Raw genomic sequence first — 16055 nt, 5'->3', positions numbered from 1 at the left:
CACCTAACCTGGCCTGTTGCCCTCATACCGAAAATATTGAGCACCGAAAATTTCTGAAATTAGACTATACAACCAGGGAGTAGTAAACACTACTCCCTGCATACAACATCATTACATGTAAGTGCTCATACGTTATGCATGATGATGATGATGATGATGATGACACTGACATTCTGTGACATGTCGACAGCACAAGTCAATGACAATGGGGAGGACACATAAATAAATGCATACTAAATTTGTTGATGTATGGAAAACAGTGTTCCTATCCGACTCCAAACAAAATCGTTCAGTCCCCGGGGTAGATCTACGGGTTCCTTGCAATATTGCATTACATGCATGATGCAATGATGCATGCATGCAATCAGGAATTAATCCGGAACATGACCATGACAGTGTACATGGTGTATGTGTGCGCCTAGCGCCTGTGTCCTCCGCATTTACATGTATCATGATTATCAGGGAGTCGTAAAATACCGGTATTTTACGACTCCCTGATGATTATGCTCCCTGCTCGTACTAGGAGCGGAGCGCTGGGTTCGAGAGCATGATTTGTACGTGTAACGATCGACCATGCATGCATGCTGCGCTGATGATGCTAGCATGCTGATCGCTGAGCGCGCCGCGCGCGCTAGTATGGATGTTGCATCGAAGTAGCAGCGCAGTACGAGTACGTAAGCTAAACGATAGCTAGCCTAGCCGGCCATCTACACGTAGATCTACGTAGCGCGCGGGGATGCACCGGGTCACTGTGGGGAAGGGCGATACGACGCAGCGAAGACGATCTTGCTGATCTGAGTGAGACTGAGGATTCAGTGATCGTACAAAAGACTCCACGATATCGCGATCTCTTTATCTCTGGAATATTTTTTCAACTTTTGAACACAAAGCGAAACCTGTTGCGTTGTCGTGTTGGGCTCAGGCAGGTTTATTGAGAAGAACTTGATACTGCTGGTAGCAGAGTTCATTTGCCGAGTACTAGTACATCAACTCGTCTTGATGACACTAGCTTGTGGTGCGGTGCTCTTTATTTCAGGAGTTGTCTGAACAGAGGCCACCTCGTGCCTTCGCTGCCAGTTTTATAGAATCTGATAGCCTTTGAGTTGGAGAAATGGAGTACGAAGAAGGTGAAATTGAGGATGTGGAAGAAGGGTAAGTCATAGTCATGATCAATAGGAACAAAAAATAGGGAGGGAAGGAGAAGAGCAGGAATTCTTCGCTGGTTTAGTGTGCTATTAAAGTTAGTTGCGTATGAAAGTTATCTTTGTAGAAGTATTCTCGGTTCATGAATCATCCTGACTCAATAGGGCTTGAAAGTGATGACGTCAAAAACGGCCTGGGAGTAGTAAATTGACATCAGATTTCTATTTTGGATCCACTAAGGTGTGACTTTGCTATTGCCTCAGTATGTGGGTGCATAGCAACCCACTCATGTCGTATGCAGGTGCAACTTTTACTTCGCCACCAGTTGTCACCCCGCCCCCACTAGCCAAATCAGTCAGTTTCACTGGCAACATCACCTTGCTGTGAGTGAGACCGCTTGAAATGTGCTTGGATCCATACAAAAACTGGATCCAGGTGGATCCAGTTTTCGAATTTTTCAAATTGTTGCTATGCCATTGCTATGGAGTGACGTAGCACTTTCAAGCCCTATTGAACACATTTTGTAAGTAAGATAATGCCGTCATTGGTGAAAAATTAGATTATCTTAAAGTTTATTTACTCTTGCGTAGTTATGGCATAGCCACTGGCTGTAGTAGGGTGGAGAAGGGAACCACTACTATAATTGTACAGGACTACTGTTTTGAACAATTTATCGAGGCCATATTTTTAGAACTGTATGTAGGTATGCATTGGTACAGCTCTTTAGAGGCAATAATTATCATTAAACATGTGGCTGCATGCTGCAGCTGCATGGGGTCATATTAATCGCTCAGGCAAGGCGACCATTTCTACAGTTTCTTGTAGGGGTGGCATCGGGTAGTAGGGTACCCGTGCTACCCGTAATTAGAACGGGCATTCGGTAGGGGTGTCAACGAGTAGTAGGGTACCCATGCTACCCGTAATTAGAGCGAGTATTCAGGTAGCAATTTTCTCCTGAGAGCCCGCTCGGGTAGTTGGAGTTAGGTGTTTTTGAAACGGTGCATGTAAAAACATGCTTACTGTACTGTACACTTTCTATGTAGCACACGTGCACACTCACGGTTCACACTATGTCAAGAAGTACCCGATAGGGTACCCGTGCTACCCGGATACAAATTCCTGTTACCTGACCAAACCCCTACCCGTTGCAGCCCTAGGTTCTTGTTCATTCTCAATGATATGGATAGTTGTAGACATTTTTTTCTATCATGCCGTAGAAAGTAGTTCTTAAACGGACATCTTTGCTTTTTTTATGCAGTGCATATACAGTGGTCCCTCTATAATCCGGCAACATTTGTGACAAGGGAAATCTGCTGGATTAGGGAGGGTGCTGGATTAACAAATCTGATTGACTGCTGCAATGTGCATGAAGAGGACATTTTGGCTACTGAAAATCGTGCTGGTTTATCGAGGGTGCTGGATTATAAAGTGCTGGATTAGAGAGGGACGACTGTACCAGTATACACCGCACAGTAGAATGTCGATTATCCTAACATCCAATATCTGAAAGATCAAATATCCAAAATGCTAGTTTGCATCGAATTGAAGGGACGGAAATGAGGTTCTGCTGATTTCCCCCATGCGAAGCATCATTCTAATGGCACACAGGATGTATGGCAACAGGTTGAAGTCAGGATGTACCCCCATGGCATCATTTTGAGGAGTTGAAGTGTATCTAGTTCCTGTGGTGCTGCCGGAGAGAATAAGAAATGATGAGAATATGAGTGAGTGTGCATGGTTTAGACGTATGTGTGACCGCTTCCTTATCCAGACATACTCCTCATCCCAATGCCCTGGAGACAGCCCTGCAACCCGAGGGGAGTGGATACTATGTTTGGCACTCTACCAGAATAGAAGCAAGGGTAAATGTAACCTGTTATGTGTGCGAAGTTGTGAAGCGTCTTAGCCATTCAATGCAGCCGACTAACGACTAGCTTAATTGGGCTCAGGCGCCGTAAAGGTATAGAGATGAAGGACGCGTCACTAGGTTATGGATCATGCCATGGTCAGGATCGTGTGCGCGCACACCACACACCCGCGCGTGCATACACACACATATGCAGTCAACAGTGTACGTTTTATAATGGCTTCAGTGATCTTTCCTGCCTGTAGCGACTCTCCTAAGGACCAAGTAAGGTGCACACGGCTGCAGCAGTGGTGTGTCAGTTTGGATGCTCTTTTTCTGTATTTATTTACTGGTGTTGACCGAGCACATTCCTTGCTTTTTATTTGTTCTTGATTTGACCTCACAGGTACCAGGACAGCTCGCGCCAGGCTAGGGATGACGAAGAGCGTAGCAGCCACCGGCACAAGAAGCACAAGCGTCACCATAAGCACCGTCATCACGACGAAGACAAGCAGCGCTCCAGGCAGGTGGAGGTGTCCGAGGAGGAAGTGCAAAAGAAAGACGAGGATGAAGACGTCGAAGATGCACGGTCGCACAGTCATCATCGACGCCACAAGCGCAAGCATAAAAAGAAGAAGCACCGTCACCAAGGCTCGGCATCGGAGGCGGATTCAGATGGCAATGACTCATCAGAGCACCATAGGAAGAAGAAGCGCTTGAGTGATGGCGAGGATGACCAGTTGATGGTGTTGGAGAAGCGTCGAAAGCTTCTTCAGAAGCAGCTCCATGAAGATGGCCTTTGTATTGTGGATGCGGAAGACCAGCAGCTCAGTCGAGATGATAGCCAGCAAAAGAGTACGGGAGGTCTGTCTTCACTGCAGGACTACACCTCATCGCCAGAGTCCACGCCCGTGCGTGGAAATGAAGTGGCGGCAAAACTTGAAAACGGGGACGGCAAGCACCGTCGTTCGGCCGAGTCACCAGAGGACAAGCCTGATCGGCACATTAGAGATCGGTCGAGCCGGGAAAAGCACAAGCGTAGTCGGTCTCCTCACGAGGAAAAGCGTTCTCATCGCTCATCCGAGAAGTCCAGTAGATCGATACCCGACGAGCAGGCCAGCAGTCGAAAGCACCACCATAGCCCATCACCGGATGAGACAGCTTCGCCCGTGCGCCGCCGAAATCGGAGTAGGTCACCGCGCAGTCGCAATGGTGCATCGGCAGCGGAGAGTTCCATGCCCAGACGCAAGCGCAGCTCCAGTCCCCGGTGGAGGCAGCGTAGCCGAAGTCCCGAGTCGCGGCACACCAGGAATCGTAGCCGTTCTGCCGAGCGCCGGCGCACCAGTAGAAGTCCACCAGCACGCATTCGCCGACGGAGCAGAAGTCCTGCTCTTCGTGGAGGCAGCCGTCGCTCAGTCGATCGTCATCGTCGCAGCCCCAGGCGCCGGAGTCGCTCACCGGATCGAGGCAGGTCACGACGCTCTCCTCGGCGCAGCAGGTCTCGCGATCGCGCTCGTCGATCGGATGGTCGGCACTCGGACCGGAGGCATCGTGATTCACGCTCCAGAGCACACAAACGGGAGTCATCTGGCTCAGAGTAAGTGAATAAATGCTCATTGTTGCAGTTCATGTATTTTGTGTCGTGTTGGATTGGTTCACTTCAGTTTATGTCTTACGAGTGCTTTGGCTGAATGGTTGTGGGCTTGCATGCAAATCAAGACACTTGGTTCAGAGTAAGCTGCTTGTGTTTCTCAAACAGGTATCTTAGCAGCCGGTGTAATGCAGATGTGAGTGAAACTTGGGGGTAGTAGGAAAAGACAGTACACCATTTATACTACAGTCGTCCCTCTCTAATCCGCCACCTTTTGCAGCGGCATTTTCTGCTGGATAAACAAGGGTGCTAGATTATCAAATCCTGTCATCCAACCCGGCCCACCTATTAACCCTTTATCGACTGAGCTCAATGTGTGTGGAGAATTGTGCCCTCAAATTCTTTACCTTTATTTGGACGTAACTTTAGTTTCCCTGGGACAATTGTCATAATCTTGGGCATCCTGGAAAGCCCCTGATGAGAGGAATACGATGAGCCCAAACTTTGAGTCCACGAGATGCGCTGGACCTCCAAACCAGCTAGTTGCAAGCCCGCGCTGGTCACAGCAGTACGAAATAGTGGTTGCGACTTCGGCGATGATTGTTAGGAGAGGGTTTGCTTCCCACCCTGGAGTTCGCGCTATTCCGCCGACTTGGCTTGACACTTGACTGACTCACGGCTGCCATCCAGAGCACACGAGAAGTCCATCGAACCTTCGACTCGGCAAACCTGCCAGTAAGTACCACTCCCAGTCGGCGGAATAGCACGAGCTCCCGTGTGAGGAGCAAACCCTTTCCTAACGATCATCGCCGAAGTCGCAACCACTATTTCGTACTTCAGAAGTAGTTATTTTATAATGTTAGTCACTCACACAAAGTAATTAGTTACGCACACTTACAGCAGTCTACTACTACATGTACCATAAAGTCATGTATAAAAGCCGCGGCTTATCTGACTTTTTGGGGGAAGTTTTGCAGGCTTCTATACAAGACAACAAGACAGGTATTTCTATGTATGTCAACACTAAAACCAGGCTTATATGCCAATAGTGTATCTTGAAAATCAGGCTTCTATTCAAAATAGGCTTCTATAGGAGACCGGCTTTAATACATGACATTACGGTATGTCAAAACACATTCTTTGGTCATTGTAGTCAGTGTTGTCTGGTCCCTAGCATGTCACACACTGACTAACATCAATCAAGATGTACTTTCCTTCTCTGTACTTGTGGAGTGTCGTATGTTCTAAGAATCTCGTTTCTGGGAAGCTTACTTTCACTTTGTTACTGCAGAGTCATTGACTTGCCCGTGGGGATGATTTGTCTTTCTTTGCTTCAAGGGCACTTGAGTTTGAAATGGAGGAAGAAGTTGACGAGGAGGAGCAGATTCGACGCATGCGTGAGCGCCGGCAGAAGATGCTGCAGGATGTCAAGCAAGCAGAAGCCACGATTCAACCGACGGCCGCTGCCCTGGCTGCTAAAGCAGCAGCACCAGCAGATCCCACAGATCCCACCGATGCTGCTACACCTGCTGTTGGCGCTGCTGCTGGTGCTGCTACTGCTGCTGCTGCTGATAGCAGTGACGATAACGAGAAGAAACGGCAAGATGGCATTGACTCCGATGATGATGACATTGTGGAGATAGAAGCCGATGACAAGGTAGAGAATTAGAATTCAGTGTTACCACTTCTTTTTGAATTTTTAGTGCTTGATTGTTTTCCTGCACGTCAACTTGCCAAGCGCATGTTTTTAACGAAGTTCTGTAGTACTTTGTAGTTACAGGTGAAATCCTGATAATTCGAACCTCAAAATGCCAGGAAAAAAACTTCTAATTATCCAAACATGAACCCACAACTCAATATGTATGTCAAAATGCTCTCATGATCACGCAGAGTTGCGCTATGGACCTTAGACACAAATTTTATGGACACTGAACTGACCGACACAGCCTGCTCATGCAAACTGAACTGACAAGTACAGTGTACAGTGAACTTCGAATTACACTTTGCTAACTTCGAATTATCAGCACAAATCCCACACATTTTCTATGTAAGTGGAATCTGTGGGACTTCGAATTAACCGGCCATGTCCAGTTCGAGGTTCGAATTATCAGAAAATTTTATGTGGGAATCGTATTGACAGAAATCGGTCCTGGAAAAACTTCTAATTAAGCGGTATGTTCGAATTAAGCCATATTCGAATTATCAGGATTCCACCTGTACTAGGTACAATTGTAGATTACTAAGTAGTCAGTATTCTCAAATCAGTAGTGTGTGTTGATCTGTGATTCCGTTGAGTACATCCATGATATTGTAGTGGTTGCTTGCGTTGTACATGTACGTTGAAGGCCACCATGGTGTATTGTTGGCTGTACATTGCACCCATTTAGACCTTGCCGGGCCCATTCCGTGGCTTCGGTGAGGGGGACCTGTGTGCGACAGAAACGCCCTGGTCAGCTGTATGGCTACGCATGGCTCACTGATGCGTAGCCGCTACACTGTACCCGGTGACAGTCTTCTTAGATTTCTCTACTCCGGTACTTTTAGGTCGTAGCATTGTACGCATGCATTGGATTTGTATTAGATTGGCGCACTGGTAAAGCTGACTCTTCTTCTGCGTTTGTTTTTTTGCTTGCTTGTAACCTACTATCCCTGCAGGCCTTCGTGAAGGAAGATATGGACATGTTTGCTGGCGACATGTTCAGTGAAAATTATGATGTAAGTCAATCTATTTGGACTGAAAAGGTATGTTGCTATGTAGAACGTTTTCATTGAGCTGGTTCTGCGAAAGAATGCGCCCGGTGTGCTGAGAGTGCCCAGGTGCTGCGAGCTGGTTCTCAGCTCCTTTTAGAGTGAAGGCAGGTATGGGTGATTTGTATGTGCTAAGTTAGATTTGTGTTGTACTGTAGCCGTGATTTCTGCCCGAGCTATCGCCAACCCGGTGCTGCACACAGTCTGTTGATTAGATGGTTTGTTTCAAAATAAACCAATGATAGTGCAACTCAACCGGTAGTTATTGGTTCGGTGGCTCACCGATTTGTAAAATTGCAGCTCATAGAAACCATTTGAAGTTCCCGTGAAAGTGTCTAAAACCTGCAGGATTTCTAACCCCACGTCGCACAGGTAAGCGAGAAGAAACCAGAGTTATTATCAGTATGAGGCAGCTCAAAAAGTTTCAATGCGCATTTCTGATCGGCATCGCGCACTAGCTTCGAGCTTCGCCATGTACCTTTAAGGCCACCATGGCATATTATTGGTTTTACATTGCACCCATTTAGACCTTGCCGGGCCCCTTCCGTGGCTTCGGCGAGGGGGACTTGTGTGCAACAGAAACAGTCCAGGTCAGCTGTATGGCTACGCATGGCTCACTGAAGCGTAGCTGCTGCACTGTACCCGGTGACAGTCTTCTTAGATTTCTCTACTCAGGAAGTGAAATTGATGCTTGTAGTCTATAGCCAGGGTCTTCCCGAAGCTGTAGAGCTTTCTTTTGTAATGATTCGACAATATTTGAGCGTGTTGCGAATAATTTAGTGATCGCCTATTACATCGATCCACTTGAATCGATTTTTGAATGGTGGGTAGTGAGATGGTTAATATTGATGTGGGTTTATATGTGTGTGTGTGTGTGTGTATGTGTGTGTGTGTGTGTGTGTGTATGTTTCTTGTGATACAGAGTCCTGGACTGAAACACGTGGTAGGTGGTCGCAATGAGAACCCAACGCTAAAGGACAACTGGGATGATGCGGAGGGCTACTACAGTAAGTTACCGGTATATGGAACGCTGGAAGCATAGCGTAGTTTGTTGGACCCGGACATGTGACTTGGAACTTGGAAGTACAACATTTGAGTGCATCTGTAGTAAATGTTCAAAGTCATTAAACCTTCCGTACTGGTTTTTCATCTGTGGGGGGGGGGGGGGGTACTTCACCCCCTTCCTTTGCATGGTTGTGTAGGATTGATTCGCGCCTCGTGTGTGAGCATTGATGAATGCCGTTGGGCTGAGTTGAAATGCTACTTTCTCTGTTGATACAACGCAGCTAAGTTTGTAGCTTTTTCTCATCAGTCCTGGAGGGCTAGTAATGGCATTTATGTACCATGGTGCAGCACGCTCACTCGTTGTGCTGTTTATTTGTGTGTTTGTTGTTATCGCGCAGGAGTGTGTATTGGCGAGCAACTGGACAGTCGCTACACCATCTATGGCTTCACTGGGCAGGGTGTGTTCAGTAATGTAGTGCGTGCCCGCGACAGTCTGCGCCCCAATCAAGAAGTGGCCGTGAAAATCATCCGCAATAACGAGATGATGTAAGTCGTAGACCCAGGGGAGCATGTTGCGTGTTTCTTGTTTTAGTGATTTTAGTGAGACGCAACGTCAGATTTGATACTGGAAATGGCTGCTAACAGAGATATTTTATGTTCTTGTTTTTTCAAATTTGCCAAGTGGCCGACTGCCTGAAGCCATTCAGATTTGGAGATATGGCATTTGTATGCATTTTCCTGTTGTGTTTTTTTGTTTTTCATTTTCTTCTGCCTGTGCAACTTCCTAAGCTGGTTGTGTTTCTAAACGCAATTGTAAGTCCAGTGACAGCGTGGATGCGCGAACTTTGCTTCTACTTTTTATTCTGCCTCACCAGCACCATCAAGTGTTAGTTTCAGCGGACAAGTTTGTTTCTCTCCGTTTCTGATGGTGTTTGCAGGCACAAGACTGGTCTCCAGGAATTGAAGATTTTGCAAAAGCTCAACAACAATGACGTGGACAACAAGTTCCACATTCTACGACTCTACCGTCACTTCTTCCACAAGAACCATCTGTGCATGGTTTTTGAGTCTCTCCAGTAAGTAATAAGTGGCACTGCACACTATGTACTCTGTGATGGCTTATGGACAAGGGGGTCTGTTACGACATGCTCTACCCCGTCTTGTAAGTATAGTCCAAATTGGTTTTTGAGTCTCTCCGGCAAGTGAGGAGTAGCACTGACCTCCATGTGATCTGTAAAGGCTTGTGAACAAGGGGGTCTGTTACTGCATGCCCCATCTATCCCGTGCCGTATGTATTGTCCAAACGCTTTTCGCTGGACCCCTTTTCGGCCTGTTTCTGTGTCTGTGAGTTGATGCCTGCAGTCCGGTGTAGGTAAGACCAAGCAAAGTCTTTTTCTCGGTATTGTGGTCATTTTTAGCCTTGAGATTGTATAATTGAGTAGTTTCCCTTCTTTCCTGTTTCTATTTGTGTAGCATGAACTTGCGGGAAGTGCTGAAGAAGTATGGCAAAGGCGTTGGCCTGCATATCAAAGCAGTGAGGTCGTACACACAGCAAATGCTTCTGGCACTGAAGCTACTGCGTCGTGTCGGTGTGCTGCATGCGGACATCAAGCCAGACAATATCCTGGTCAACGAGAATAAGATGTCCTTGAAGCTGTGCGATTTCGGATCGGCGTCGCTGATCACTGGCGAGAATGACATCACGCCATACCTGGTCAGTCGTTTCTACCGATCACCGGAAATCAGTAAGTCCTTTGGATACTAGTCATTGTACGCTGTTTCTTCGTGTACATGGACAGTGTCTTAGTTGTCGTGTACATGGACAGTCTCTTAGTCTTCGTGTACATGGACAGTCTCTTAGTTGTTCTGTAGTGAACTGCAATTTATACGAACGAATATTCGCTCGAATGAAAAAATCAACCGACGAATAGATTGCTTTGCTTTCCCCTGACGTTGTGCATCGGAAAATTAATTTATGCTTTTTCAGCCTGCTGATACAGGTGCGGTGGCTCTCACACAGCGGCGCTAAAGCACCAATGTCACCATGCGTGTATGAGTATGTTTTGGCATGTTCATTCACCAGGTCTAATGAAATTTCGAATCTTTCAAATTTTAATTTTCCTACCTGTATTTGAGTATTCTTGAAGCGCGGTTAGGTTGAATAGTCGAATATTTGATACATCTCTCCAGTTGTAGTTCTCATACGTGCATCACAAGGAGATTGCATTATGTGTTAGTATATGAAGTGCATCGGTGTGAACTGTCATTGCAGTGTTTCAAAGTGCTGTGTGAATGTAACAGAGGAGGCTGGTAAATGGAAGCTCTGAAAAACCAACTGACTTTCCTCTTCTTTTCATGGGCTGACAAGAATTACCTCAGTGTGAGATCTGTCCTGGCACTACCTTGCTAATTTTCAGGCTCTTTGTTACCCCTCGTGCCTGCCATCCTGGTCACTGCGACGTGTGACGGTCCTTCTGATTTTGGCCCTGGTCTGTTATCTTGTGTTGCGTGCAGTTATCGGACGGCCCTATGACTACGCTCTTGATCTATGGTCCGTGGCATGCACCATGTTTGAAACCTACACTGGAAAGATCATGTTTCCCGGGAAGAGCAACAACCAGATGCTGAAGCTCATGATGGACCTGAAGGGCAAGATGCCAAAGAAAATGATCCAGAAGGCCGTGTTCCGTGACAAGCACTTCGATGCCCAGTGCAACTTCCTCAATATTGAGGTGGATAAAGTTACCGAAAGGGTAAGTTGGATTGACAGCCCAGGTGTGCACTGAGCATTGTGTATGAGGACGTGGGGGGGGGGGGGGGGCATGGCTTGATATAGTGATGACCTACAGTGGAACTGACACATTGGGTAGTTTGCATGATGTACAGCTTGTGCTGCATCATGCCACTAGCACGGGAGTGCGGTGTTCTTGTTCGGTTGCCACTAACTCGAATGAAGTTTGGTGGACTTGAGCTCGTATGCTTGATGTCAAATCATGGCTGGCACCGATGCCTTCTTTGCTGGTGCAGCCAGCACTGATGCCACTGAATGAAGGAGGTTTTGAGCAGTTTATTTTGAATTCAACCTTGGGTAGCACGTACCTTGGGTAAGGCAGATTCTATGGCAGATTGTTTATGTTTGTAATTGTGTAACTGTTCCTCTTGGCTACCGTACCAGGGCTTTACTTTAGTATCGGTGCACAGAAATGCAGTGATGAAACAGGGTTTTTTCAGGTTTCAAGTAGGGCACATAGTAGTCATTTGGAATGGCTGTATTATTATATTATACTAGCAGCACCCCCGGCCAGCGTTGCCTGGCCGAATGTGGCATGCGGGTGAAGCAAGTACATGAACAGTACACGTGCTCAGCACGTGGTGGTGGCCAGACCGCTGAAGTCCTGGTGAGCTTGAGGGAGGTTCTTCATCGTTGGAAGGAGAAGGAGGGACGTCTGTTACGCCTTCGGGAGGCTGGTCAGGGTTGTCCACCTGGTGGCGGATGAAGCGGCTCAAAAAATTCATAAAATTACGAACAAAAGTGCGATGCGCTCTTCACTGCAGATCAGATGCAGAGTGCAGTCAGTGCAGATCTTTTGTATCCTTTTGTTGCAGATGTTTCTATTTGCAGAGAACGGTTCACGTGGTCCGCAGCGCTTGTGCGGCTGCTAGTGCTACCTATGGCCTAGGCTAGGTATAGGTGGCTACATGATTCGCACGCTTCGCGTGCTCAGTGCTTCTGCGCGCGGCTGCTACTGCTACTCGTACTGATCGTGTCTGCTACCACCTACACTGTTCGCACGCTTCGCGTGCTCAGCACGTGGTGGTGGCTACACGATTCGCACGCTTCGCGTGCTCAGTGCTTCTGTGGCTGCTTCCGCTAGCTACACGATTCGCACGCTTCGCGTGCTCAGTGCTTCTGCGGCCGCTAGCTACACTGTTCGCACGCTTCGCGTGCTCAGGGCAGCGTGACACAAAAACACACGTCACAGGTGCCTCTTCTTTATAAGGAGCGTGACACACACACACACACAGACACACGTCACAGGTGCCTCTTCTTTATAAGTAAAGATAGTCAGTTTGCAGCAAAGTTTAGTGCAGGGCATGTGCTACACCTGCTTTGCTATCTGTTTTCTTGAGTAATAATTGGAATTTTTGCTGGTGGGGTGTTCAGGATTGAACACACATGGTGCATTTGTGTATGTGTGTGTGTGTGTGTGTGTGTGTGTGTGTGTGTGTGTGTGCATGTGTGTGCACGTGTGTGTGTGTGTGTGTGTGTGTTGGTTGTACCCTGTGACAACGGCCTTGTCAGCTGACTCTCCCTGTCCTTTCCATGCGGGCCAGCACACTTGGGACTACGTGTGTGAAACGTGTGCTCTTTGTTGTCCTGTCTGTCTTCTCTCTGTCTTGATGTCTTGTGCAACAGGAAAAGGTCACTGTAATGGCCATCATCAATCCAACGTTTGATTTGCTTGGAGCTCTGAGAGGCCGCCAGTCGCTGGACGAAGAAGGTTTCCGCAAGGTTAAGCAGTTCAAGGATGTGCTCGACAAGATGGTGTTTTTAGACCCGACGAAGCGGATCACCGTGAATGAAGCCCTGCACCACCCGTTCATCACCGAGCAGTAGCGGAACGAGACAGGAAGTAGTATGGCTGTTGGCGGGCCAGCCGTATTGTATCAAGAAGCTTGTGCTGGTCATTAGCTGATGCCGTTTTGCGTCTTTTCTCTGGCTTCTCTTACAGCTCCGATGGCCGCAGGCATGATCCTGCGCCACTGCGTCTTGGTGCCGGGTCGTTGGCTACCCAAGAAAGAACGTGCACAAGCCAATGGCTTTCCACATGTGCTCCTCATTCCTACGCATGGGCCAGCAAAGCAAGAACTTTTGCCAGCATCACGTGCTGTTAGTACTTTGCTAAGACATCTAGAATTCATGATTTTCCATTGCCTATTTGTTTGATTCCACAACTCGTTGGTTTTGTTTTGGTTTTTTCCTCTAGGTGAATTTGTGTAAGACCAGCTCCCCTTCTTCTCTGTGGTCTGGCGAAATGTTCACCTTTTGCTCTTGTTAAACTCCACCATGTGGATCTGTATTGTAACTACTCTGCATTTGACATGGCTGTGTTTGCTCACCATGTCCCAGTGAAGGATTTGGTTAAATTCTGCGGTGATTTGTTGTGATCACTTTGCAGGGACACACGTGCTGTCTGACTTGTACTGGATGAGTCGCCGAGGGCCTGCCAGAGGCCATGCAGTGCATTTGCGGTAATATGTTAAGTGCCGTGTACTGGCTGTGGGCGTGCAATGGGGCTGGTGGGTGGGCGGGGTGAGAGATGGACGTTTCCTCCCGGAAAATCACTGCCAGCGGGTATTTCGACGGCGTGATTTTGTATTCGGAGCGAATGGCATGGTTTGCGAATTGTCCACCGTCTGGACTTCGTGCAAGGTGTCATGGAGTTGTTTTTAGACAATCTGCTTTTTATTTTTGTACTGTGAAGATTATGAATGGATGTGGTTAGATTTCCTGAGATCGTCATCTCTCTGCTTCAAAATTTTCTGTGCATTCTGATTGTGCTATCCGTTTGTTGTTCATCCATCTGCTGTGGTTTCTGCATGTGTCTTCTGGACACTTCCTTCGTCTGCGTGGTGCGTTGCTCTCCTAGTCTTTGATCTGTTCTAATAAGTCTGTGCCGGTGCTGTTGCTGTGTGCTGTGCATTGTCATGTCTTGTCTCTGTTCCCGCAGGCGAAGCTTGTGAAAACATCGTGGACGTACTTCCCTTCGCTGCGTGCTGCGGTCGAGTGTATTGTACGTAATTTTGTCGTTGACGCGCGTCAGTGTTTCTCCTTCTGCATTTTTTCAGGTGCTGTGCGGCCATGTTGAATAGCTTGTGGTTATTGAGTATGCAACATTGTAGGGCATACATTTGTCCTCTGCAATCTATCTAATTCCCCAAGGTGCACACAATCTAGTGCTCAGAACCCCACCTGAACACTGTTCTTTGGAGACGATGGAGTATGTACAAAATTAGCCACAATGTACCTGCAATGGCTCAGGTTTCGGTCACATAAACTGGGCTGGGTGGGGTTTATGCACTGGAGAATACGGTAGCACTCCGGTGGGGGTTAGGGGTCATTTAACCTATGAACTTCTTACCACACTGCTATGTTAGACGATCGCTTCTTGACGTGTCTCCTTCACGTTAACATTTTTATGTTCTGGTTCTAAGGGTTTCAGGCCACACGCCCACCGCTTTTTCTTTGCCTGCGAAACTTGCAAGCCAGATCGACAAATAGCGGTGAGTGTGTGACCGGAAATGCTCTGTTTGAAACCGAACTCTGTGAAGTCTTGAAACTTGTAGTGCACCGTGCAGAAGTATTTTTTTTTATGTGGCATGCGTTTTATCAACTGTATTAGCTCAGTGCAACTGGTAATGTGAGGTGACTGCTTCTCCTTGCTTTATGCAATGGCGATGTTCTGTTCAGTTGGACTATTGTCCTATTATTCGCAAATCTGAACGTCTTTTTTTAAAATCCTGCTCTCACAGTTGCGTTTATTGGAGATGGAGTATTTAGTTTTTCTTTCTTTCATGTATGTAGCTGTCATGTGATCTGTTTATACCTGTGCAAGAGCTTTGCAGAGGCGTTACTCGTAATGATAGTTTCACGTATCTCCTTCACCCTGACAAATCAACAAAAAGGATATTCCGGCAGGTTGTGCGTGTATGTGCTCGCGTGTATGTGTTGTGGTGCTGATGGTTGGATATCGGAAGAGAGCATGTGTGAGACGGTGTACGCTTTCCAAAGGTCCAAAAGTGTGTGGGCGTGTCTCCCAAAATGTAATGGTTCTAGCTGTTTGATGGTGGAGCAAAGATATCGCTGTAAACACTGTGCCTGGTCCTGCCATTGGGATACCGTGCGAACACGGGGCATGTTTAATAAGCTCATGCAGTTGATGGTAATGAGTGTGACTATGTCCCATGGACCCTTGCCCAGGGTGTAGTACAATGTACTCACATGTACATTGTGCATGTATAAATTGTAACAATAGATGGACTACAGTCAGACCTCGCTTAACCGCACACATTCGTTTTCCGCCAAAACATCCTGATAGGCGAGGGAACCGGATAACCGAACGCCGACTATGTTGGATGCACCACGTGTGCTGTAAATCTGTAACCAGGTATTTTCTTCCGGACGGCGAGGGATCCGGATAAAAGAGAACTGGATATGCGAGGTCTGACTATATCAAGAGTCCATAACCTCACTGTCCTCAGGTCCATAACCCCTGAGGTTATGGACTCCTGGTACTTTCAATAGCATTGCACTTGTTGTCTACCGGGGAATCCCCGGAATCTACAAAAATGCCATTACTACCGGGGAGCGTCTTACTACCCCATACCAAGAGTACTCTTGCCCATACCTAGTCAAAGAAGAAATTAAAACCAGACTGACCGTACATGTGAAACAGCATAGCAACCTATGATCTGCTGGTACAGTGGGTATGTAACTGTTGGATCAGCTGATAATGTGATATCCGGTATTCCGGATATCACATTATCAGCTGATCCAACATACCCACTGTACCAGGCTACCACTACCAGCACTGGTCCAGCAGATGCGCATATCATATGCCTCGATCTATCTTTTTTCTATGCGTAGCGTCATTTGTGCATGTGTACGTGTACGAACATCGCATGTCGTTTTTTGAACTGACAATCTTTCATTTTGCAAAT

At 47.2% G+C, this 16055-nt stretch overlaps 1 protein-coding gene across 2 annotated transcripts; it reads left to right on the top strand.

Moving 5' to 3' along the window:
* The first annotated feature begins 765 nt into the window (after positions 1 to 765).
* Positions 766 to 15022, top strand: LOC135817338 (uncharacterized). Of its 2 annotated transcripts, XR_010553534.1 has the most exons (12): positions 766 to 1152; positions 3396 to 4586; positions 5919 to 6237; positions 7236 to 7295; positions 8251 to 8335; positions 8732 to 8879; positions 9272 to 9409; positions 9807 to 10078; positions 10848 to 11086; positions 12751 to 13224; positions 13514 to 13586; positions 14066 to 15022. XR_010553534.1 is itself a non-coding variant. In XM_065330511.1 (10 exons), exons 1-10 carry the CDS (start codon positions 1112 to 1114, stop codon positions 12949 to 12951), a joined length of 2694 nt encoding a protein of 897 aa, XP_065186583.1. In that variant the 5' UTR covers positions 766 to 1111; the 3' UTR covers positions 12952 to 13502. The 2 variants fall into 2 exon arrangements, 1 of the variants encoding a protein (XP_065186583.1); XM_065330511.1 differs by lacking the exons at positions 13514 to 13586; positions 14066 to 15022 and having other exon boundaries at positions 12751 to 13502.
* Positions 15023 to 16055: the final 1033 nt, after the last annotated feature.

The sequence above is a fragment of the Sycon ciliatum genome, chromosome 1 (assembly GCF_964019385.1).
Source record: "Sycon ciliatum chromosome 1, ocSycCili1.1, whole genome shotgun sequence".
NCBI lineage: Eukaryota > Metazoa > Porifera > Calcarea > Leucosolenida > Sycettidae > Sycon > Sycon ciliatum.
The sequence above is the reverse complement of the archived record's forward strand: the minus strand, read 5'-3'. Positions and strand labels throughout refer to the sequence as shown.

Excerpts from the sequence above, each read along its gene's own strand:
- LOC135817338 (XM_065330511.1), top strand. The coding sequence starts at position 1,112 with ATGGAGTACGAAGAAGGTGAAATTGAGGATGTGGAAGAAGG. Across the intron at positions 6,238-7,235 it reads AGATAGAAGCCGATGACAAG|GCCTTCGTGAAGGAAGATAT; the intron begins GTAGAGAATTAG and ends CTATCCCTGCAG. Across the intron at positions 7,296-8,250 it reads TGTTCAGTGAAAATTATGAT|AGTCCTGGACTGAAACACGT; the intron begins GTAAGTCAATCT and ends CTTGTGATACAG.